General features: G+C 31.8%; 1 protein-coding gene across 1 annotated transcript; it reads right to left on the bottom strand.

The window, feature by feature from the left end:
• Nucleotides 1-4,638: 4,638 nt before the first annotated feature.
• Nucleotides 4,639-5,838, bottom strand: LOC125820263 (protein BIG GRAIN 1-like B). Its single transcript, XM_049499696.1, has 2 exons — nt 5,579-5,838; nt 4,639-5,148 (listed from the first exon to the last, which is right to left on the bottom strand). Exons 1-2 carry the CDS (start codon nt 5,802-5,804, stop codon nt 4,739-4,741), a joined length of 636 nt encoding a protein of 211 aa, XP_049355653.1. The 5' UTR covers nt 5,805-5,838; the 3' UTR covers nt 4,639-4,738.
• Between the last annotated feature and the right edge of the window lie 12,875 nt (nt 5,839-18,713).

The raw sequence follows: 18,713 nt of genomic DNA, 5'->3' as shown, positions 1-18,713 counted from the left end.
GTAAATGGAATAGTGTATTCTTCGAATGCTCATAAAGTTTGGGCAGATCTTCAGGAGCGATTTGATAAAGTGAATGCCATGAAAATTTATCATGTTCATCAAGGAATTGCAACACTCACCCAAGGTACATCTTCTATTTCAGTCTATTTTTCCAAGTTGAGAGAGCTTTGGGAAGAGTATGAATCTCTAGTAGCACCTCCTTTGTGTTCATGTGATAAGTCACGAGATTTCATCTCCAATTCGGAACAACAAAAGCTTATGCAGTTTCTAGGTGGTTTAAATGAAACATATAATCAATCAAAAAGCCAAATATTGATGATGCCTAGCATACCTTTTGTAAACCAAACTTATTCCCTTATTATTCATGAAGAGAGTCAAAGAGCACATTTGAGTGCAGCTGCACAGACTTCTTATTTTAGACCACACTACGAGGAAGGTGAATCCTCTGCATTAGCTGCTACTGTCATGAAATCTGATCCTTATTCCAAAGGGAAATCAGTAATGGCATCCCACTATGAAGATGGTGAATCTTCAGGATTAGCTGCTATGAACTCTATCAGGCACAACAATACTAAAAGGCAGCAAAAGTGTGACTTTTGTCATCTTAAGGGTCATACTAGAGAGCAATGCTATAAATTGATTGGTTATCCTCCTGATTTTAAGTTCACTAAGAATAGGGAGAGAGATACAAATAATTTTAGAGGAGAACAACAACACTACAATTCTGGAAACTCAGGTGGATATAGAGATTCTGAAAACTCAGGTGAATATAGAGATTCTGGAAAGTCAAGTGGATATAGAGGTACAAATGGTCACAAGTCTGGTGGATACAGGGCGTATAATGCTAATCTGAGTAGTCACTCTGGTGATTTTGAGCAACAACAAGGTTTAGGATTCACAACAGAACAGTTTCAGAAACTTCTCAATTTGATTGATAAGCAAGATTCCCCTGAGAATGTGGCTAACATGGCAGGTACAATTAATTGTTTTTTGGCTGGTTTTAAAACTAACTCTTGGATTGTTGACACAGGGGCTTCAAACCATATGATTTCATCCTTGGACTTAATGTCATCTAGTTCTCTACTTCCACCTTCTCCTCAAAATCAAGTTCACTTACCAAATGGTGCTATGGCTCAGATTACTCATAAAGGAACTTGTCAATTAGCCAAAGATCAGTTCCTTACAGATGTCCTCCACATACCTATGTTCCAATACAACCTACTATCAGTCTCTAAACTCACTAAAGATTTACAATGTTTTGCTTCTTTTTATCCTGATTTTTTTCCTTTCCAGGATCTTTACACTGGCAAGGTGAAGGGGATTGGTAAAGTCAAAGATGGACTATACATTCTCTCAACCAATTCACCATTATCTTCCACAACATCAAATCTGAAAAATGCTTCTATTTGTTTTTCCACTCAATCTACCTCTATCAAGAGTTTTATATGGCATCAAAGGCTTGGCCATGCTCCAGTTCCTATTCTCAGCCAGATATCTTCTATTAAGCATACTCTTGATAAATCTCAAATTTGTAATTGCCTGTTTGTCCTATTGCCAACCAAACTAGAATACCTTTTCCCATTCATAATGCAGTTTCTAGTCATTTTTTTCAATTGGTGCACATGGATGTATGGGGTCCTTATAAGCATAACACATACAATGGAGATAAATACTTTCTTACTCTTGTGGATGATTTCAGTCGAATGACTTGGGTGTTTTTATTAAAATTCAAGAGTGACTGTTTGATCCACTTAAAAACTTTCATTCAACTCATTCAAACTCAATTTAACACCACAATTAAGACTATCCGATCTGATAATGGTCTTGAATTCATAAACTCTCAATGCACATCTTTGTTTCAATCATTTGGCATTGTACATCAAAGAACATGTGTCTACACCCCACAACAAAATGGGGTGGCTGAAAGAAAGCATAGACATCTTTTGGAAGTAGCCAGAGCTTTAAGATTTCAAGGACACATTCCTATAAAGTTTTGGGGTGATTGTATACTTACAGCAACCTACATCAGTAATAGACTACCCTCCACTGTACTTCATGGTCTTTCACCTTATGAAAAACTACACAAACTTCCTCCTTCTTTGAACCATATGAGGACACTAGGTTGTTTATGCTATGCCACTGATCCTAATCCTCATGACAAATTTTCCCCAAGAGCAATACCTGCTGTTTTCATGGGCTACTCTCCTATTCAGAAAAGTTACAGACTATATAACCTTCAAACTCATGTTTTCTTTGTTAGCCGCGATGTTCATTTCAGAGAACATATCTCCCCTTTTAAGAGTTCTTCTATCTCTAGTTCTGATGCTTCCTCATCCTCTATATCAAATGAACTTCTATCTTATCTCCTTGATTCAGATAGTCCAACATTTTTTCACTCTGAGATCCCTTCCAGTTCAGATCATACTCTTGTTCATGCTGACATTCCATCAACATCTTCTACTACTTCTGATCCTTCCAACCCATCTCCTCCATCTTCTTCTTTATCTCCAGTTCCACTTCCTGCTCAATCACATGTGCCCACCAGGAAAACCTCTAGAGCTACCAAACCTCATATCTGGCTTTCTGATTATGTTCAATCACATCCACATCACAAATCACACTCTCATTCCATCAATCATGTTGTCAACTATTCTCACCTTTCTCCTAGTTATCAAGTTTATCTTTCAAAATTTTCTACAACCACTGAACCTCACTCCTACTCTGAAGCCATCTTAGATGACAGATGGGTCCAGGCTATGAAACAAGAAATTGATGCCCTTGAGAAAAACAAAACTTGGGAAGTAGTTAATCTACCAGCTGGAAAACTTCTAATAGGCTGTAAGTGGGTATATAAAATCAAATACCATACTGATGGTTCTATAGAAAGGTTTAAGGCTTGACTGGTGGCCAAGGGTTATACTCAAAAGGAAGGTGTGGACTTTCATGACACTTTCTCTCCTGTTGCAAAGATGGTCACAGTTAGATGTATTCTTGCTTTGGCTGCAATGCATGACTGGCCTGTGTTTCAAATGGATGTCTTTAATGCCTTTCTTCAAGGTGATCTGCATGAGGAGGTTTTTATGGTACTGCCTCAGGGTTTTGGCAGTAAGGGGGAGTCAACACAGGTATGCAGATTAAGGAAGTCTTTGAATGGACTTAAACAAGCATCTAGGCAGTGGAATATAAAGCTTACTACTGCATTGATTGATTCTGGTTTCCATCAAAACAAACATGATTATTCTTTGTTTACTAAAAGAGTGAAGGAGAAGTTTGTGATGATACTCATATATGTGGATGATTTACTGATCACCGGAAATGATTTGACACTGATCAAGGATTCGCAGGCAAGTCTACAACAAACCTTTAAAATCAAGGACCTAGGTGAGTTAAGGTACTTCTTGGGAATAGAGTTCTTGAGATCTAGCAAGGGGATATTGATGACACAGAGAAAGTATATACTAGAATTGATTTCAGAATGGGGTTTAGCATGAGCAAAACCTGTTATAACACCACTGGAACAACACATGAAGTTCACTACATCTGAGTATGACAAACATCTGAAAAGGGCAGAAGATGATCCATAATTGGTGGATAAAAATGCTTATCAAAAATTGGTAGGAAAACTATTGTATCTAGCATTGACCAGGCCAGATATTTCCTATGCAGTGCAAACCTTGAGTCAATTCATGCATGACCCAAATCAGTCTCACCTAGAGGCAGCACTTCATGTGGTGAGGTATCTCAAAGGAAGACCAGGCTTAGGCATCTTGTTGAGCAGTGAAAAGGATAATACACTTACAACTTTCTGTGATTCTGATTGGGCATCGTGTGCATTGACAAGAAAATCAGTGACATGCTATTGTATGAAGCTGGGAAGAACTTTGATATCTTGGAAATCAAAGAAGCAAGAAATTGTATCAAGAAGTACAGCTGAAGTAGAGTATAGGAGCATGGCCTCTGCAGTCTCAGAAATCATTTGGCTTACAGGAATATTGGAGGAAATGGGCATGAAAGTGAAGACACTAATAGAATTGTTCTGTGACAACAAAGCAGCCATACAAATTGCTGGAAATCCTATGTTTCATGAACGAACCAAGCATATTGAAATAGATTGTCATTTTGTAAGGGAAAAAATACAAAAGGGATTGATCAAGGCCCTGCATGTTCCTAGTACTGATCAAGAAGCAGACATTCTAACTAAAGCTCTAGGAGGTCAGCAACATCACTACATATTGGACAAGTTGAGGCTGATAGATGTATTCCAACCCTCAACTTGAGGGGGAGTGTTGAGAACATCAGGATACCAGCTAATGAAGACAACTGGCATAACAAATCATAACTAACTTAGGGGTTAATTGGTAATTTCATATAGTTAGTTAGAAGTAGATATTTTAGCATTGAGTTGGTTAGATGTATATATATGTAGAGATACAGCCTTGTATAGCAGTTAGTTTTGTAGCAATGAGAATTCAGTTTCTTCTCCATTAATTTTCTCCCTGTTTTCTCTTCATCACTTTCATCTCAATGTCTAGTTTTAACAAATATCTATTTGTGCACATTCAAAATTAGACGAATGACAAAGTATTCATGTATTATGTCTTTTTACTTTGCATTCTCATTCATTAATAAAAATGCCACTAATAATAATACAATTTTCTCAATATATTTATTTAGTGTTACAAAAGTAAATTAACTACCATTTGCATTAAAGGCTAGATTAATACCAAGATTTATTGTTTCATAAAGGCAATCCCATTGATCCAATGGAAGAAAAAATATCAATCTCAAACAGATCAGAACTTGCACAACTTGCACCTTCATCATAATCATCATCTTCATCTTCAATATTCTTGTGGAATTTTAGATGGTCTTCATGAACATAATTTCTATTAATTCCTTTTTTAGCCTCCACATTTTGTTGGTCCATATCCAACTTCTTGTGTCCACATGAAGAACAAGTTGATTTTGTGTTTTTGTCATCATTTGAGGAAATCTTTGCTTTTTTCCCATTTGTAAAAAGTGAGCTCAAGAAATTTGATAGTCTACCTCCAGGAGAAATGGGCTGCTTAATTTTTTTCAAAGTTCTTGACTTTGTCTTCTTAAAATCATCTTCATCATGTTTAAATTTTTCCTTTGATAGAGAAGAATCTGTTGAAAATTTAAATAGGGCATGAACAAAGTTTAAGTAAGTGTTAGAGAAAAGCTAATACTTGATATTGTCATAAAGAAATGATAAATAGGATAGGAAAAGAAAATTCATAGACGAGACCAACTGGGACCTATGTTTCTAAAGTGAACATATTATGTCCTTATTTTTTACTAGCAAATTGTGATTAAAAAAAATAGTAGTCTAGCAACAATTAATAAATAAGTCAAACTTTTGAATTATTGGCTCGACGTAATATCTTTATCAAAAATCCCTTAGGGACGAGCCAATATCTGATGGGACGCCTCTCTTGGAAATTCACATTTTCTACTAGTGAAATTATAAAGTGAATTACTTGCTACAATATGTAATAAAAGTGATCTTATAGTATAAAAAAATGAATGTTAAATATATATGGACATATATACTCACCATAAAAGTTGAGGTCTTTGGGATATTGGTGCTTGTGATCAAACTTTTCTTGGTTAGTTGAAATGCAAGTTCTAATTGGTTTAGGCCTATTATTAAGACCATAGCGAAAAGAGTCACTATTTGAATTAAAGTTTTTTGATTTCTTCTCTTGGCCAGAATGGTCAATGGAGTGGAAAATAGGCCTATTATAATAGGGTTTGACAAAAAGAGGCAATGAGCATAACATAATGAGAAATTGATTTGGATACACAATTATGACACCTTATAAGAAGAGGAAGAGAAGAAAACAATTGTGAGTGAGATTATTCTTATTCCACTTTGGGCTTTATACTACCTCTCAAGTTCCTATTCTAGGGGTAAATGAGGAACAATGGAAAATGAGTTCAAAAGTTTTTCTTTTTAACCTTAAAAGTATCTGATATTCGAAACTCATTATTTGATTAATTTATATATATATCCTATTATATATCTATAGTACTTTAAAAGTATGAAGGTCATTGAAATGTTAATTAATTTTTTTGTCCTCATTAAATACTAATGTTAAAATTTTTAAAATAGTTTAAATAGATATATATTATCAATGTCATCAAGAGTCTTTTCCACTATTCAATTAAATATCCATACAACATATACCCTTAAAATGATTACTCCTTAATATTTTAAAATATTTCAAAATAAATGATATTGAAGTCATTGTGAGTCTTTTCCACTACTCTAATAAGAGTTAGAGGTTAAAACTCATTTAAACTATCTTATTTTATGGAGTTTCATATCTAAACTATTGAGAGTATGAAATTTCTACCTGAAGTGTCATCCAGATTTAGGGAAAACACTCCTAGACGTTGACTAGACCAAATATTTGTCTAGAAATACTTTTTAATTATCCGTAAAATTTTCACCCACTTGACATATATAACAATTCTATTAGGTGACACATTAAATTATCTAATTTGTTTTTAATTGAAATCTTTAAAACCCTACGCTGTCCCCTTCCAAGCTAGAGATATATATTGACATCACGACAAAGATGAGACCACGACTCATGAAAAGGTGGAGAAAATAAGAAACCTTTGAACACAACTGGAAAAAAAGCATAAAGGTCAGTAACATGGAGGCATCTTTGTTGTTCATGTACAGAAGTAGTGAAGAGAGCTACGGCAAAGATCCCATATCAGGTTTAGGAAAGGGCCTGGTCTATTTGTTGTTTTTTTTTTCCATTTTTAGTAGTGGGCTTGTCAAGGTTGGACACTAGCTGTTGGGGTGTAAGAAGGTGTAATTTCTTGTTTTGATTTTGAAAGCTATGAATAAAATATCCAAAAAAAAAAAAAAACATGAAAAGGTGGAGAAGAAAATGGTGACGGTTGAAATAAATTAATTTATATGATGATAATTTTAACTTTTAATCTTAAATTTTTACCTAATATTAATTTATTTAGAATTGCTACGGTAAAATTGTTTTTCCACGTGGAGATCCATGTGGCAAAAATTTTAAATAAAAGAGAGAGAGTAGTACACACATATTAAAAAATTAGTCGAGGTGTGTTTCATTAACTATTGGGTGATATAGCTAGTCATGTAGGAAACTCACACTCTCAATAGTTTATGTATGAAACAAAAATAAATAAAAAAAATAGCTCAAGTGTGTTTTTGACCCTTTTAACTCCTCTAATAAAGAATCTATTAAACTAGAAAACAAGACCACATTCCTTGATGATTATCAACAACTTGGGATATATGTAAATACAATTAATTTAATTTTTTCATTTGCTATAATTAGTTTTGTATTAGCTATCGTAACACTTAAGCGATCTTTCCAATTACTTCTCCCCTCTCTTAATTCCTTTGCTAAGCTTCTATTGATTATATATAATCATAACCCTCAAAATATTATGTATGTGTAATTTATGGCACCCTTTTATGAGTCCCATATATTCTTATATATAAGTTTATTATTCTATAAGAAAACCAAAATAGGAATTTCTTGAAAAAATTATTATCTATTTCACGAACTTGATTAAATTGGCTTGCACACACATTATTTGTGCATTTTGTAGTGATGTGATGAGAAATTGAGAATATAAGTACTCTACTGTTGTTTTTATATTTGTAGGGTTATATAGTTGAAATTGTAAAGCATTGACATATTTTCATATATTTTATTCCATTTTTGAGTTTGAAAGATTGAATATTTTAGACATCCAAATTCTTGATGATTATGAAGTATTCTTGAATGGTTGTATTTTATAATTAATATTGATTTTGTTTTTGTTTTCCTCAGCTCCGTTGAGGTCAAGGATAAGATTTCAACTAACCTTAACGGATCTTTCACGCTTCAAGTCAATAAAATTCAATCCTAATATATAGTTAGGATTGTCACAAAATTTGAATCTGACTTTCCTTTTTTAAGTAATGATTTTATTTGAATTTCTTTAATTATATGTAAATTTGATTATTATTTTGTTTTATACATATATAATTTTGAAGTAGGTATCTAATATTATTTTCACTTGTCACCTTTTCATATAGTGGAAAACAATGTAGTATTCCTTCCTATCCCTACACCCACCCATCTAGATAATGTCTTAAAATGAAATATATCCAATGAGAAATGATACTTATATAGGGACAATCAAGCAAAACCAACATAGTTTAGATATTATATGTCCCTTTATATAGAATATTTGTGTGGTTTATAAACTTTTTAGTTCGTAACGTTATATATATGATAGAATTTCCGTTGTATCGACTATCGACGTGAATCGTAACATGTGATTCATATGATAAACGTATGGGGGACAATCTTTTCAATAATTAGTATATATACTAGTACCTAAAATTTAAACATGTGATTCATATGATAAACTTTAATTTTGAGAGACCATGCATCTTCTCAATGATTATTGATTAGTATTGATACCTAAATTTTAATGGTGTATCGACTATACTTTCTTTAGTTTTTCCTCTTTGTATCTTTTTTTCCCCCCCATAATAATCGCAATAATGAAATGTGTATGTACATATCTGGAAATAAGGTTTAAAATGTAATAATAAATATATAAATTAATTTGAATCGCACTAAGCTATGAAATATTATATGTCCCTTTATAGTTCATAACAAAACTTGCAAGTCGATCGGTAATCAAGTAGGTATATAAAAGTATTTATCAAATTATTGATCTCTCTTATGAAAAATTGGTTACAAGAGCCATGCTAGCACGGATTCAACATATGTTATTTTTTTTATCTCAATTTATGTGATATGGACAAAATATTAAGAGTCAATCAATTTCTTAATATGATTTTTAGATGTTTATAGTTGTTAATTATTTAAATTAATAACTTTTTTTCATGTGGTATAGACATAATTTGAAGAGTCAATCAATCTTTTAATAAGACTTTTAGGTATTTAAGATTGTTAATAATTGTAATTTATAGTATCTTTTAAAAAAAAATATAATTATTGTAATTTATAGTATCTTTTTTTTATGTAACTTTAATAATATATGTAATTTCGTTGTCTCAATTTATGTGGCATTGATAGATTTTTTTTTATCTGTTGTTAAAATTCAAATTAGAGGAGATTTGAGTTGGCCTGAAGTAATATATATATATATTGTTAATTATTATAATTTATAGTAAATATTTTTTGTAATTTTAAAATACATGACATACTAAAAAGAAAGTAAGATAAATAAATTAAAATAACGGAAAGAAATATGTGAAAAAAATTATTCAAATGAGCCCTTCTTTTTTACTACGAAAATGGTGAAGTGTAGAAACTTTATTTTAGTTGTGTGGAAGTACACAGAAGGTCAACCAAAAGCTCCTCTCATTATTGCCTTATTAATTAAAATAATAATAATAATACTTTGGACAATTTATGTAAGTATATATATATACCTATAAAGTTGTGTGTGATGGTAAAATATTTGTCATTATTCCATTGAAAGTGGGAAGGTCTTATGAAATATTTTTTAATAACAATACATACATAATTCAAAACAATAATTGAAAGATACAATAGTACAATACATAACATAATATAAAATGATATATTATAAGATGATGTAAAACAACAATTCATATAGATTATAAAAGTGGATGAGCAATGACTGAGTCGACTCCTCAAATGATCATCTAAGTTATTCTCATATGTTTTACATTATTTATTTAAGAGAAAATACATAAAATCCCCCTAAATTTGGCAGCTCAACTTAATTTAACACTTAAATTATACGGGCGTTTAAATATCATCCTTAATATTTTTGAAGTGATTTTATTTTCCACCCTGAGATCATAGCACCACTCTCACCCGCCACATCTTAGCCACATAAGCGCCACATCATAACCATGTAGGCACCACGTCATTAACTCTTTTTTTTTTTTACTTATTCACCATTTTTTCAAACACTTTTTAAAATTAATTACACCAATTAATTAATTTATAAATACATACCCCCTTCTTCTTCCTTGGTGTTCACCATTTCACTTTCTTTTCTTCTCCATCACTATTAAACAATTGTTTTAAATAACTTTAAAGAAGAAAATTCATTATAATATTCACATTATCTTCTTCGAATCCTCCTCACGAATTTATCCTTTGGGGAATAAATTTTTTTGAAAGCCAATTTTTTCTTGACAACTTAAACAAGAAATGCAGATTGCATAAGAAAGTTTATCAAAAAAATTTAAATTCTATGAGAAATGTTTGAATGGATCTAGAAATCAAAATGGGTTACTCAAAATTCAACAAAAAATACATTTGCAAAGTCGACATCAATAATATAAAGTGAAATCGATGTCAATAAAATGACGTTGGTATCGATTTTTACGAATTATACTAGTGGATGGAGGTAGAGAGAAGACAACAAATTGAAAAGAAATTTTCTTAAAGAAATAAAAAAAGGGACCCACAAATTTCATTTACCTCTAAATAAGAAAATGTACATATTTTCTTAAGAGTTAATATATCAAGAAAAATTATTTAAAATATTAGTTATATATATATTGACCGATAAAAAAAGGCCATGTGTAGAACTTTCTTTTTCTTTTTTTTCACGCTCTTTACACTCACTCTCTCTGTCACGTCATCCCTTAGGAGGTTTTTAAATCACTTGAAAGATGTTAAGGGATATTTAAACGCTCGTATAATTTAAGTGCTAAAGTAAATTGTACTGCCAAGATTAGGGTTTTTTTCCGGGTGTTTTCTCTTTATTTAATATACACATAGTTTGATAATCTTCATATCTAAAAATAATTAGCATGTTAATTTGTGAATTATTTCTACGTGATCATAGGAGGAATTGACCCAAACAAAGACTTTGACTTCCAAATTAACGCATATCCATTTTGGTGAAGGTAGATAAAGTGTTGGATTTAGAGCGTAATCTCCAGGTTGATTTGAATTCAATAATTTCAATGAAGATCTGTGTATATAATATTATATATAAAAATTAATTGAACCTAAAGAATAAAATATATTGTATAAAATATCAAACTAGAGTCTATAAATTTATATACTGAATTCACATTGTCTGAGCAACTAGAGCAAGTGGTTGAATTAGGTATGGAAGATATTCTTCAATTTTTTATTTGAGGTTCGATATTCGTATTATAATTTGATTAAAATTAAATTCATGTCATACAGACCCTATTTCTGAGAGGAACACTTTCAACATAATATTTTTCATTTTCAAAAGCTCAAATACCAAATTTCTGATTAAATATAAAAAAAATTCAACCATTCCACGATATTTCATATTGATGTGGAATAAATTCAACCAATATTGCCAATGCAAAAAGATAATTTTTGTGTGGTAAAAAATATAACAAGAAAACTAGTGGAAGTCATTCAAACAACATGCCACTTTTTCAAATAATGAAAGAAAAAAAAAGGTAATAATATTACTAATATACCAATCAATCAAAAAATATAATGTGTGAGTCTAATTTTTGCAAGAAACCTATCACATAAAAAAACAAAGTGTTTAGTCCAATAAAATCAATTAATAGTTTAGTCGGTACGTTGGTGGATGGCTTTTCAATTTTTGTGTGAGAAATATATGTAATTAACACATGTTATATACTTTCTTTGATTTGTCTGATATTATTTTTGTCGACAACACATGGGCTATCATACTAGAACAAAAGCTAAGCATCCAGCGCTCGTCAAGATGTGGGGGGTGGGTGTCCAAAACTTGTTGGCCTATATACTAAGTGCATCAAATTTTATGGGGTAAGGGTGAATTGGAGGATCCTATGTATATGTACCGACTTTAGGGTAATTTCATAAATGAGATTTAGATAGAATATAATATGTGCAAATCGTGTGGCAGATGCACTAGCAAAGGAGGGATCAAAGACTAATCAAAGTAATTTCTTTTTGTTCTTGGAAGTTCCGTCGGTGTTTGTTTCGAAAAAGTTGGACGCAGACAAAGGATAAACTATTTTTGTTAGATCACAAAGGCCAACTCCCACTTCTACTAATTATAATAGATATGATCCTATTGTATCCCCTAAACGCTACTAGCTACGCTTCATGTACTGATGCATATTAATCATTAATATAAGTATTTTTGTACCAAAAAAAAGGGTAAAGACATGGAACAATATCATAGGGAGCATCTCAAAGTATTCTGAATAAAGAAATGTAACTACAACAAAATAATATGATCCGATAATTGATGTGCAATAAAGCAACTAAACATACATCAAAGGATAATAAACTCCTTGAGTATGGAAATATAAGTAAAAGGCATGCTCAAATATCAACTAACCTCCCATCTTAGTACATTTCTTCCACAACCTTCTATGTAATATCACGTTTTTGATAAGCTGAAAATTGTGATAAGTCATGTCTAAACAACACGCTCCCTAATACTTTTTGGTCTAACTTTATCTCTCTTAAAATGATCTATGGCCAACCCTTCATACCTCCGAAGTGGAGCTTACTTGTATTTTATCTTCACATGCCCGAACCATCGCTTCCGCATCTTGTCTTCCACTGAGGTCACTCTCACCTTGTCACATATATCTTCATTTCTAATCATATCACTCCTAGTATGACCACACATCCGACACAACATCCTCATCTCCACAACTTTTATCTTGTGAAAGTGAAATTTCTTGACTGGCCTACACTCCACTCCATACAACATAGTAGGTCTAACCAACTCTATAGAACTTGCCTTTATCTTTACGTGTCACCTTCTTTTCACACAAGACTCCGGATGGAAGCCTCTATCTCATCCACCCAACACCAATTCAATGTGTGACATCACCGTCTATCTCTCTATCTCCTTGAATAATTGACCCAAAATACTTGAAACCCACTTTCTTTAATTTGTGATTGCCGGTGTATCAGGTCTTACCTCCACACTAGTCTCATGTGCTATGGGTCACGCTCTGAGCGTACACCCTGGGCGTGGCCGGCACTCAACGTCATTGTTATCATGAGCGTACCAATAGCATGGCATACATGATCATACATTTAAACATGTGCGGAAGAATACATTTGAAAGCATTTGAAGAGACAAGTTTCATAAGAAAATCAAATTCATAACGTAAGTCATGGAAATTCAAAACCATTGTCAAAAGATATGAAGGTTCAAATGTAATAAAATTATTCGTCTATCTATGAAGCCTCTAAAATAACTGAAAAATACCTACCAGCACAAGGCCCCTGAATACCTTAAGCACATAAACATAAAATACTGAAAAGATAGACTATGCCCCAAGAAAATAGAAAGGGGCTCACCAATAGAAGAAGATATGGAACCTAGCAAGTTGCTTGATCACATGTCTATGTACCTATGCCTGCATCAGTAAAAGATGCAGCGTCCCCGGCAAAAGGGACGTAAGTACATATGAAATTGTACTGTATATAAAATGACGGAATAATGAAACATAAACACACATATCAAGATCAGTAGAAGAAGTTAACATAGTTATAATCGTAACATATGAAGGTTAAGAGATGAAGTTGTTCAGAATGCCTTAAGGATACTTCTTTCATCATATTTTAGTTCATAATGGGAGTCTAACAGTGTAACCGACATAAATCACCATGTGCGCGCATGAAGTTTGATCTCGGCCTGATCAACTACGTTATCTCATACCGGATTAAATTTAAATTCGTGTATTGAAGACGCCATTTCAAAAATGACGTTTTCAACAAGATTTTTTTCATTTTTAAAATATCAGACATAAAACTTCTAATTAAGAGTACCAGATGATATTGCAACTTGCAATTATATAAATTCAACCAATACCTGACCATGCAAAAATATTTTTTTTGTCTAGCCAAAAATATAACAAGATAATTAGTGGAGGTCATTCAAGCGCATGTCAATTTTTCAAATAATGAAGGAAAAAAGTGATAAATAATATTACTTATGTATCGATCAATCAAACAAAACAATAGGGAGTAGTCTGTTGGTGGGTTGGCTTTGCCCAATCACGTAGCATTGTGTGCTGAATGAATTGCTGAACTTATTTGTTTGGTTGCTGGGTTGGCTTCATCTCTTTGTTGTTTTCCTTTTGGTTTCTTTCATAATTATTGTTCTTAAAAACTATAGATAAGATTGAGTAGGATCAGTGGCGGAATCAGAATTTTTATTAAGAGGTTCAAAATTTGAAGCATGAAAGAAGTCAAATGTGGTTCAACATTTACTATTTATACATAAGAAATAATTTTAATCATATATAAATAATGTAATTTACTGCTGAAGGAGTTTCGGATGAATCCTCTTGGCACTTGGCTCCGCCATTGGATATGGAGTATTTGTTCACTCCCTCCGTTTCAATTTGTTTGTCTTACTTTCAGTAATTAGTCCGTTTCAGAAAGAACATTTATTTTATTTTTTAAAAACCTTTCATTCTAATTTTTGCATATGACATGTTTAAGACCAGCCACATGATTAAATAATATTTTTGTACATTCTATACATGGATATACCTTTAGTTTAAGATCACAAAATTGTAAAGTTCTTTTACTTTCTTAAACTTCTTATCAAATTAAAACCAGATAAACAAGTTGATACAACAAGAGTACCAATTATAGGATTATTTGTAAATTTGTTTCATTCTTGAGTCAAGTTTGATCTGTAATAGGGTGAACAACATGCAAATAAAAGTTCTTTCTATGCTCATAAGTTTAGATATATATATTAATGCAAAATTTAAAAAATAACGATAGAAAACAATTGGGGAACAACAAACAAATAATATCTGGATTTCTTTTATTTGATTTTCAAACTTAAACCTCAATAATGATAATGAGATGATAATGTTGTTGCTAAAATTGGTTGTCTTGTCAATCGTTTCTGCTTTAAGCTGCAACGTGACAACCTAAAATATCTTAACAACTCAATGAATTGGAATGACTTCCAATAATTAATTGTATTAAGTATTCAGGGGCTTTAAATTGTTGACATAAAATACATAATCTGTATAATTTGAAATTTAAAACAACCTAAAATATCTTAACAACTCAAACAATCTAACTAAAATTCAAAATTCAAATTCATCTTAAACTAAACAACTTATTATGCTAAAAACAATTATAGATTGTAGTGAGTAAAAGCAAATTTCAACACTCTTTGTTTTAGTTACTGCAATTTTAAAAACTCCTCCTAATTTTTTACTCTAGCAGTTTATGGTGAATTTTTCTTGGTTATTTTTGAACTTGCACATTTTTTGAATATTGATTATCTCTTTTTCTTCTTTTAATTTTGTACTTTAAAACACCTTCTATGTCATTGTCTTGTGTAAAAGTTCTTTTTTAAAAAAGCTTTTATTTAGAGAATTGTAGGATTGACGTGTTGTTGTAAGTATTTTTCTTCCGCTATGACATAGGTTATAAAATATAATTTCATTTTCATTGACCAAGTATGATAGTTTTTGTCTGTGCTTTAAGAAAATAACGTAAATTGTTGAAGGTCAAAAAAATGAAGGTATTACTGATATTTGAGATTCTTTTTTACATCAATTCCTAGAAAATCAAGGACAAAAACAATCACAAAAAAAATTGTGAAGAACGGTCAAAAAGTTCAATCCATCAACTAATTGGGTTGGCTACAAAAGAAGAGAAGGGAAAACAATTCAAAGGATCCTGATCAGATATTGGGTGACATATATACTCTAGTTTTTTAGATGGCAGGAGCATCAATGTACCAAAAGTATGACGGAGGGTATCTGCATTTCATTTAAGATAGTTCGGGAGTATATTTGTCCTTTTTCCCTTCATAAGAAACAATGGATAATATGGGAAATATGGATATTCATATTAGGTTTACCCATTTTTATTCATATTAAAAACGAGTCAATATTTTTACCCTTTTTACCTGACTTATATTAAATCGATTCATATTCAACTTGACTCGCTTGTTTACCACCAGTCCACCATAATTGTATATATCATCACAAACTAAAGGCATTTGTTGAGGTAACGTAGCTTAATTGTATGAGATTAGCTAATATACTCTCGTGCCTTATTCCTTCTGACACCCAACCAATTTTATATTAATTTTTTTGGTTATTATCTTGGTATTCCATGTATTTTTTATGCATCTCGACTAATTTCATGGCATATTTGTCATCTTCCATCAACAATATGTATTAAATAGCTTTGTTAATTCTGTCAACTAATACGAGGATAAATGAAAAGAAATCTTCTACCATTTTTGGTCTCTGCTGAAATCTGAAAATGAGACCGCTTAACCAATATTGTTTTTAAAAAAATCATCTTTTTTAAGTCAAAACTTCATATCCAAGACAATGTACATATATTATCTCAAACTAAAAGCATTTGTTGAGGCATTTGCACACACAAAATTACATATTGTGACTTGATCAACAAATTTCCCAAATTAATGATCAACATATTGTGAATGCAAGGTAAAGCCACAACATGAATTTGCAACTAATTAATCAATTAGTACAGTACATACATCCTTCACTGAATAATCAATTTTCATTAGACATTTTTTGTCAAGAAATACAAACCATTGTAACAAAACTCCCCTTCTATTACAAAATGTAGTAAAAAGAAATAACTATAATCTCGAAATCTTAAACCTCAATAAATGATAACGGGATAATAATGTTCTTGTTGGGGTTTATTTGCCCTGATTTCTTACCATAAATAAGTTTTCCTTCTAGGAAAAGGTTTTAATATTTGTAGGAAATGTTTTAGGACTCTATAAATATAGGCTTGTTCCTTCTAACTTAATCAACATTCACAATGTAGTCCTAGGGTTTTGAGAGTTGCGGTTATGGGGGAGAATTTTGTGTACCTCCTTGTATTTAGAGTGGATTGGTTGAGATTGTTTCTCTCTATATTTTGTACTCTCATATTTATAGTGTATTGCTCATCTCCTTTGTGGACGTAGGTCGATTGACCCAACCACGTTAAATTTGTCTCTTTTGGTGTGTTTCTCATTTGTCTTCTTATCTTTCAAGGTTTGTTTTGCTAGCTTCTGCATTACACCTGCTTATTTTCGATCCTAACAAGTGGTATCAGAGCCATGGTTCAATGATGGAACCATGTTAGAGATGGGTGGTCATCTTGGCCGGTGTAGTTCTAGTCGCAACCTTTTTGACAGTAATGAAGATTTTGTTGGAGAAACTGTTTCAGAGAGGTTCTCTGTGTCGAGATGTAAATTTGATGGAGGAGATTATGGAGAAGTGATGCAAGATCCTAAAGATTATGTGAAGAAGGTGGACAAATTTACTTTGTCAGAAATTCAGGCCAAGGGGGAGATTTGTTGGGATTTATTTGCCTGATTTCTTACCATAAATAATAAGTTTTCCTTTTAGGAAAAGGTTTTAATATTTTGAGTAGTCCTTTTCTTGTAGGAAAGGTTTTAGGACTCTATAAATATAGACTTGTTCCTTCTAACTTAATCAGCATTCACAATGTAGTCCTAGGGTTTTGAGAGTTGTGGTTATGGGGGAGAATTTTATGTACCTCAGTGAATTGGTTGAAGTTGTTTCTCTCTATATTTTGTACTCTCATATTTATAGTGGATTGTTCATCTCCTTTGTGGACGTAGGTCGATTGACCGAACCACGTTAAATTTGTCTCTTTTGGTGTGTTTCTCGTTTGTCTTCTTATTCGTGGTCTTTTGAGGTTTGCTTTGCTAGCTTCTGCATTATACCTGCTTATTTTTTATCCTAACAGTTCTCAACAAAGTTACTAACCTCTATTAACTCATGAACACTCTTATGAACTATCAAGTGTTGCATTACATAATTATCGCGATAGAGTGAAGGAATTATAAAATCTTCCGATCCAAACTTCTCCTCTGTGAAGTCGAAGTAACCTAAATTTCTCCTCCAATAAAGTATCCCATTGACGAAAATACAATTTATACATTCTTTGTTAATAGAACGAGAAAAAAAAATCCACCACTTAATTCTATTTTTTCTACGGAAATTAGTTCCTAGAGTTAGAATCTCAGCCTTTAGCTTCCAACTATACATATTGTATTTTAATAAAATGTAGCAATTTCTATTTTTTCATGACGATATCAAATCCAAGATATAACATTATCGTGTGCCCGTAACAATTTATTAGAGGTTTGGTCTCACCCGTGATGACATTGTGTAAGTAAATAATTCTATTGTGTTTTTGATAAAAACAAACAAGGCCATTGCAATGATTCGAGCAGATAATGATGTTGGGAGGAGGTAAAGATAGTTCATCTGTTATAGGGGATGAACACGGATAAAGAGGCAGCTGAAACAAGATGCGGGGGGAGATGGACGGATACGAGAACGAGCAATGTGAAAATTGATAAAGTTGAAATCATGTGAGTATCTCGAATACTATATCATCTCCACATTGAACCATTGAACTATTTTTTATAGAGATTCATTCCATGTTTGTTTGTTTATACTGCCATTAATTATATTTATAAAAGTCGTATGCTACAAGGTTTCACCATCTTTATACTACTTTTTTCAGTTTTACTAAAAGTTTTTTATAAATAAGTAAATAACCATATAACCAGCAATTTGGAAAAAATATTCAAAGTCTTAGAAAGTCAAATTTCTAGTCAAATAGGTTTAGTACTATTATAAATAGTAATAGGAAAAACTAAATATATTTCACTACCATATATACGTATTTTAT

This window comes from Solanum verrucosum, unplaced genomic scaffold (assembly GCF_900185275.1).
Source record: "Solanum verrucosum unplaced genomic scaffold, falcon-dt-bn FXZP01000229.1, whole genome shotgun sequence".
In the NCBI taxonomy this organism is placed as follows: domain Eukaryota; kingdom Viridiplantae; phylum Streptophyta; class Magnoliopsida; order Solanales; family Solanaceae; genus Solanum; species Solanum verrucosum.
This window is presented reverse-complemented; position numbering and strand designations above follow the sequence as displayed.

What these genes read in the sequence shown, in the direction of transcription:
- LOC125820263 (XM_049499696.1), bottom strand. Translation starts at nt 5,804, where the DNA reads ATGTTATGCTCATTGCCTCTTTTTGTCAAACCCTATTATAATAGGCCT. An exon ending in CAAAGACCTCAACTTTTATG is followed by an intron (nt 5,149 to 5,578) that starts GTGAGTATATAT and finishes AATTTTCAACAG; the next exon opens with ATTCTTCTCTATCAAAGGAA.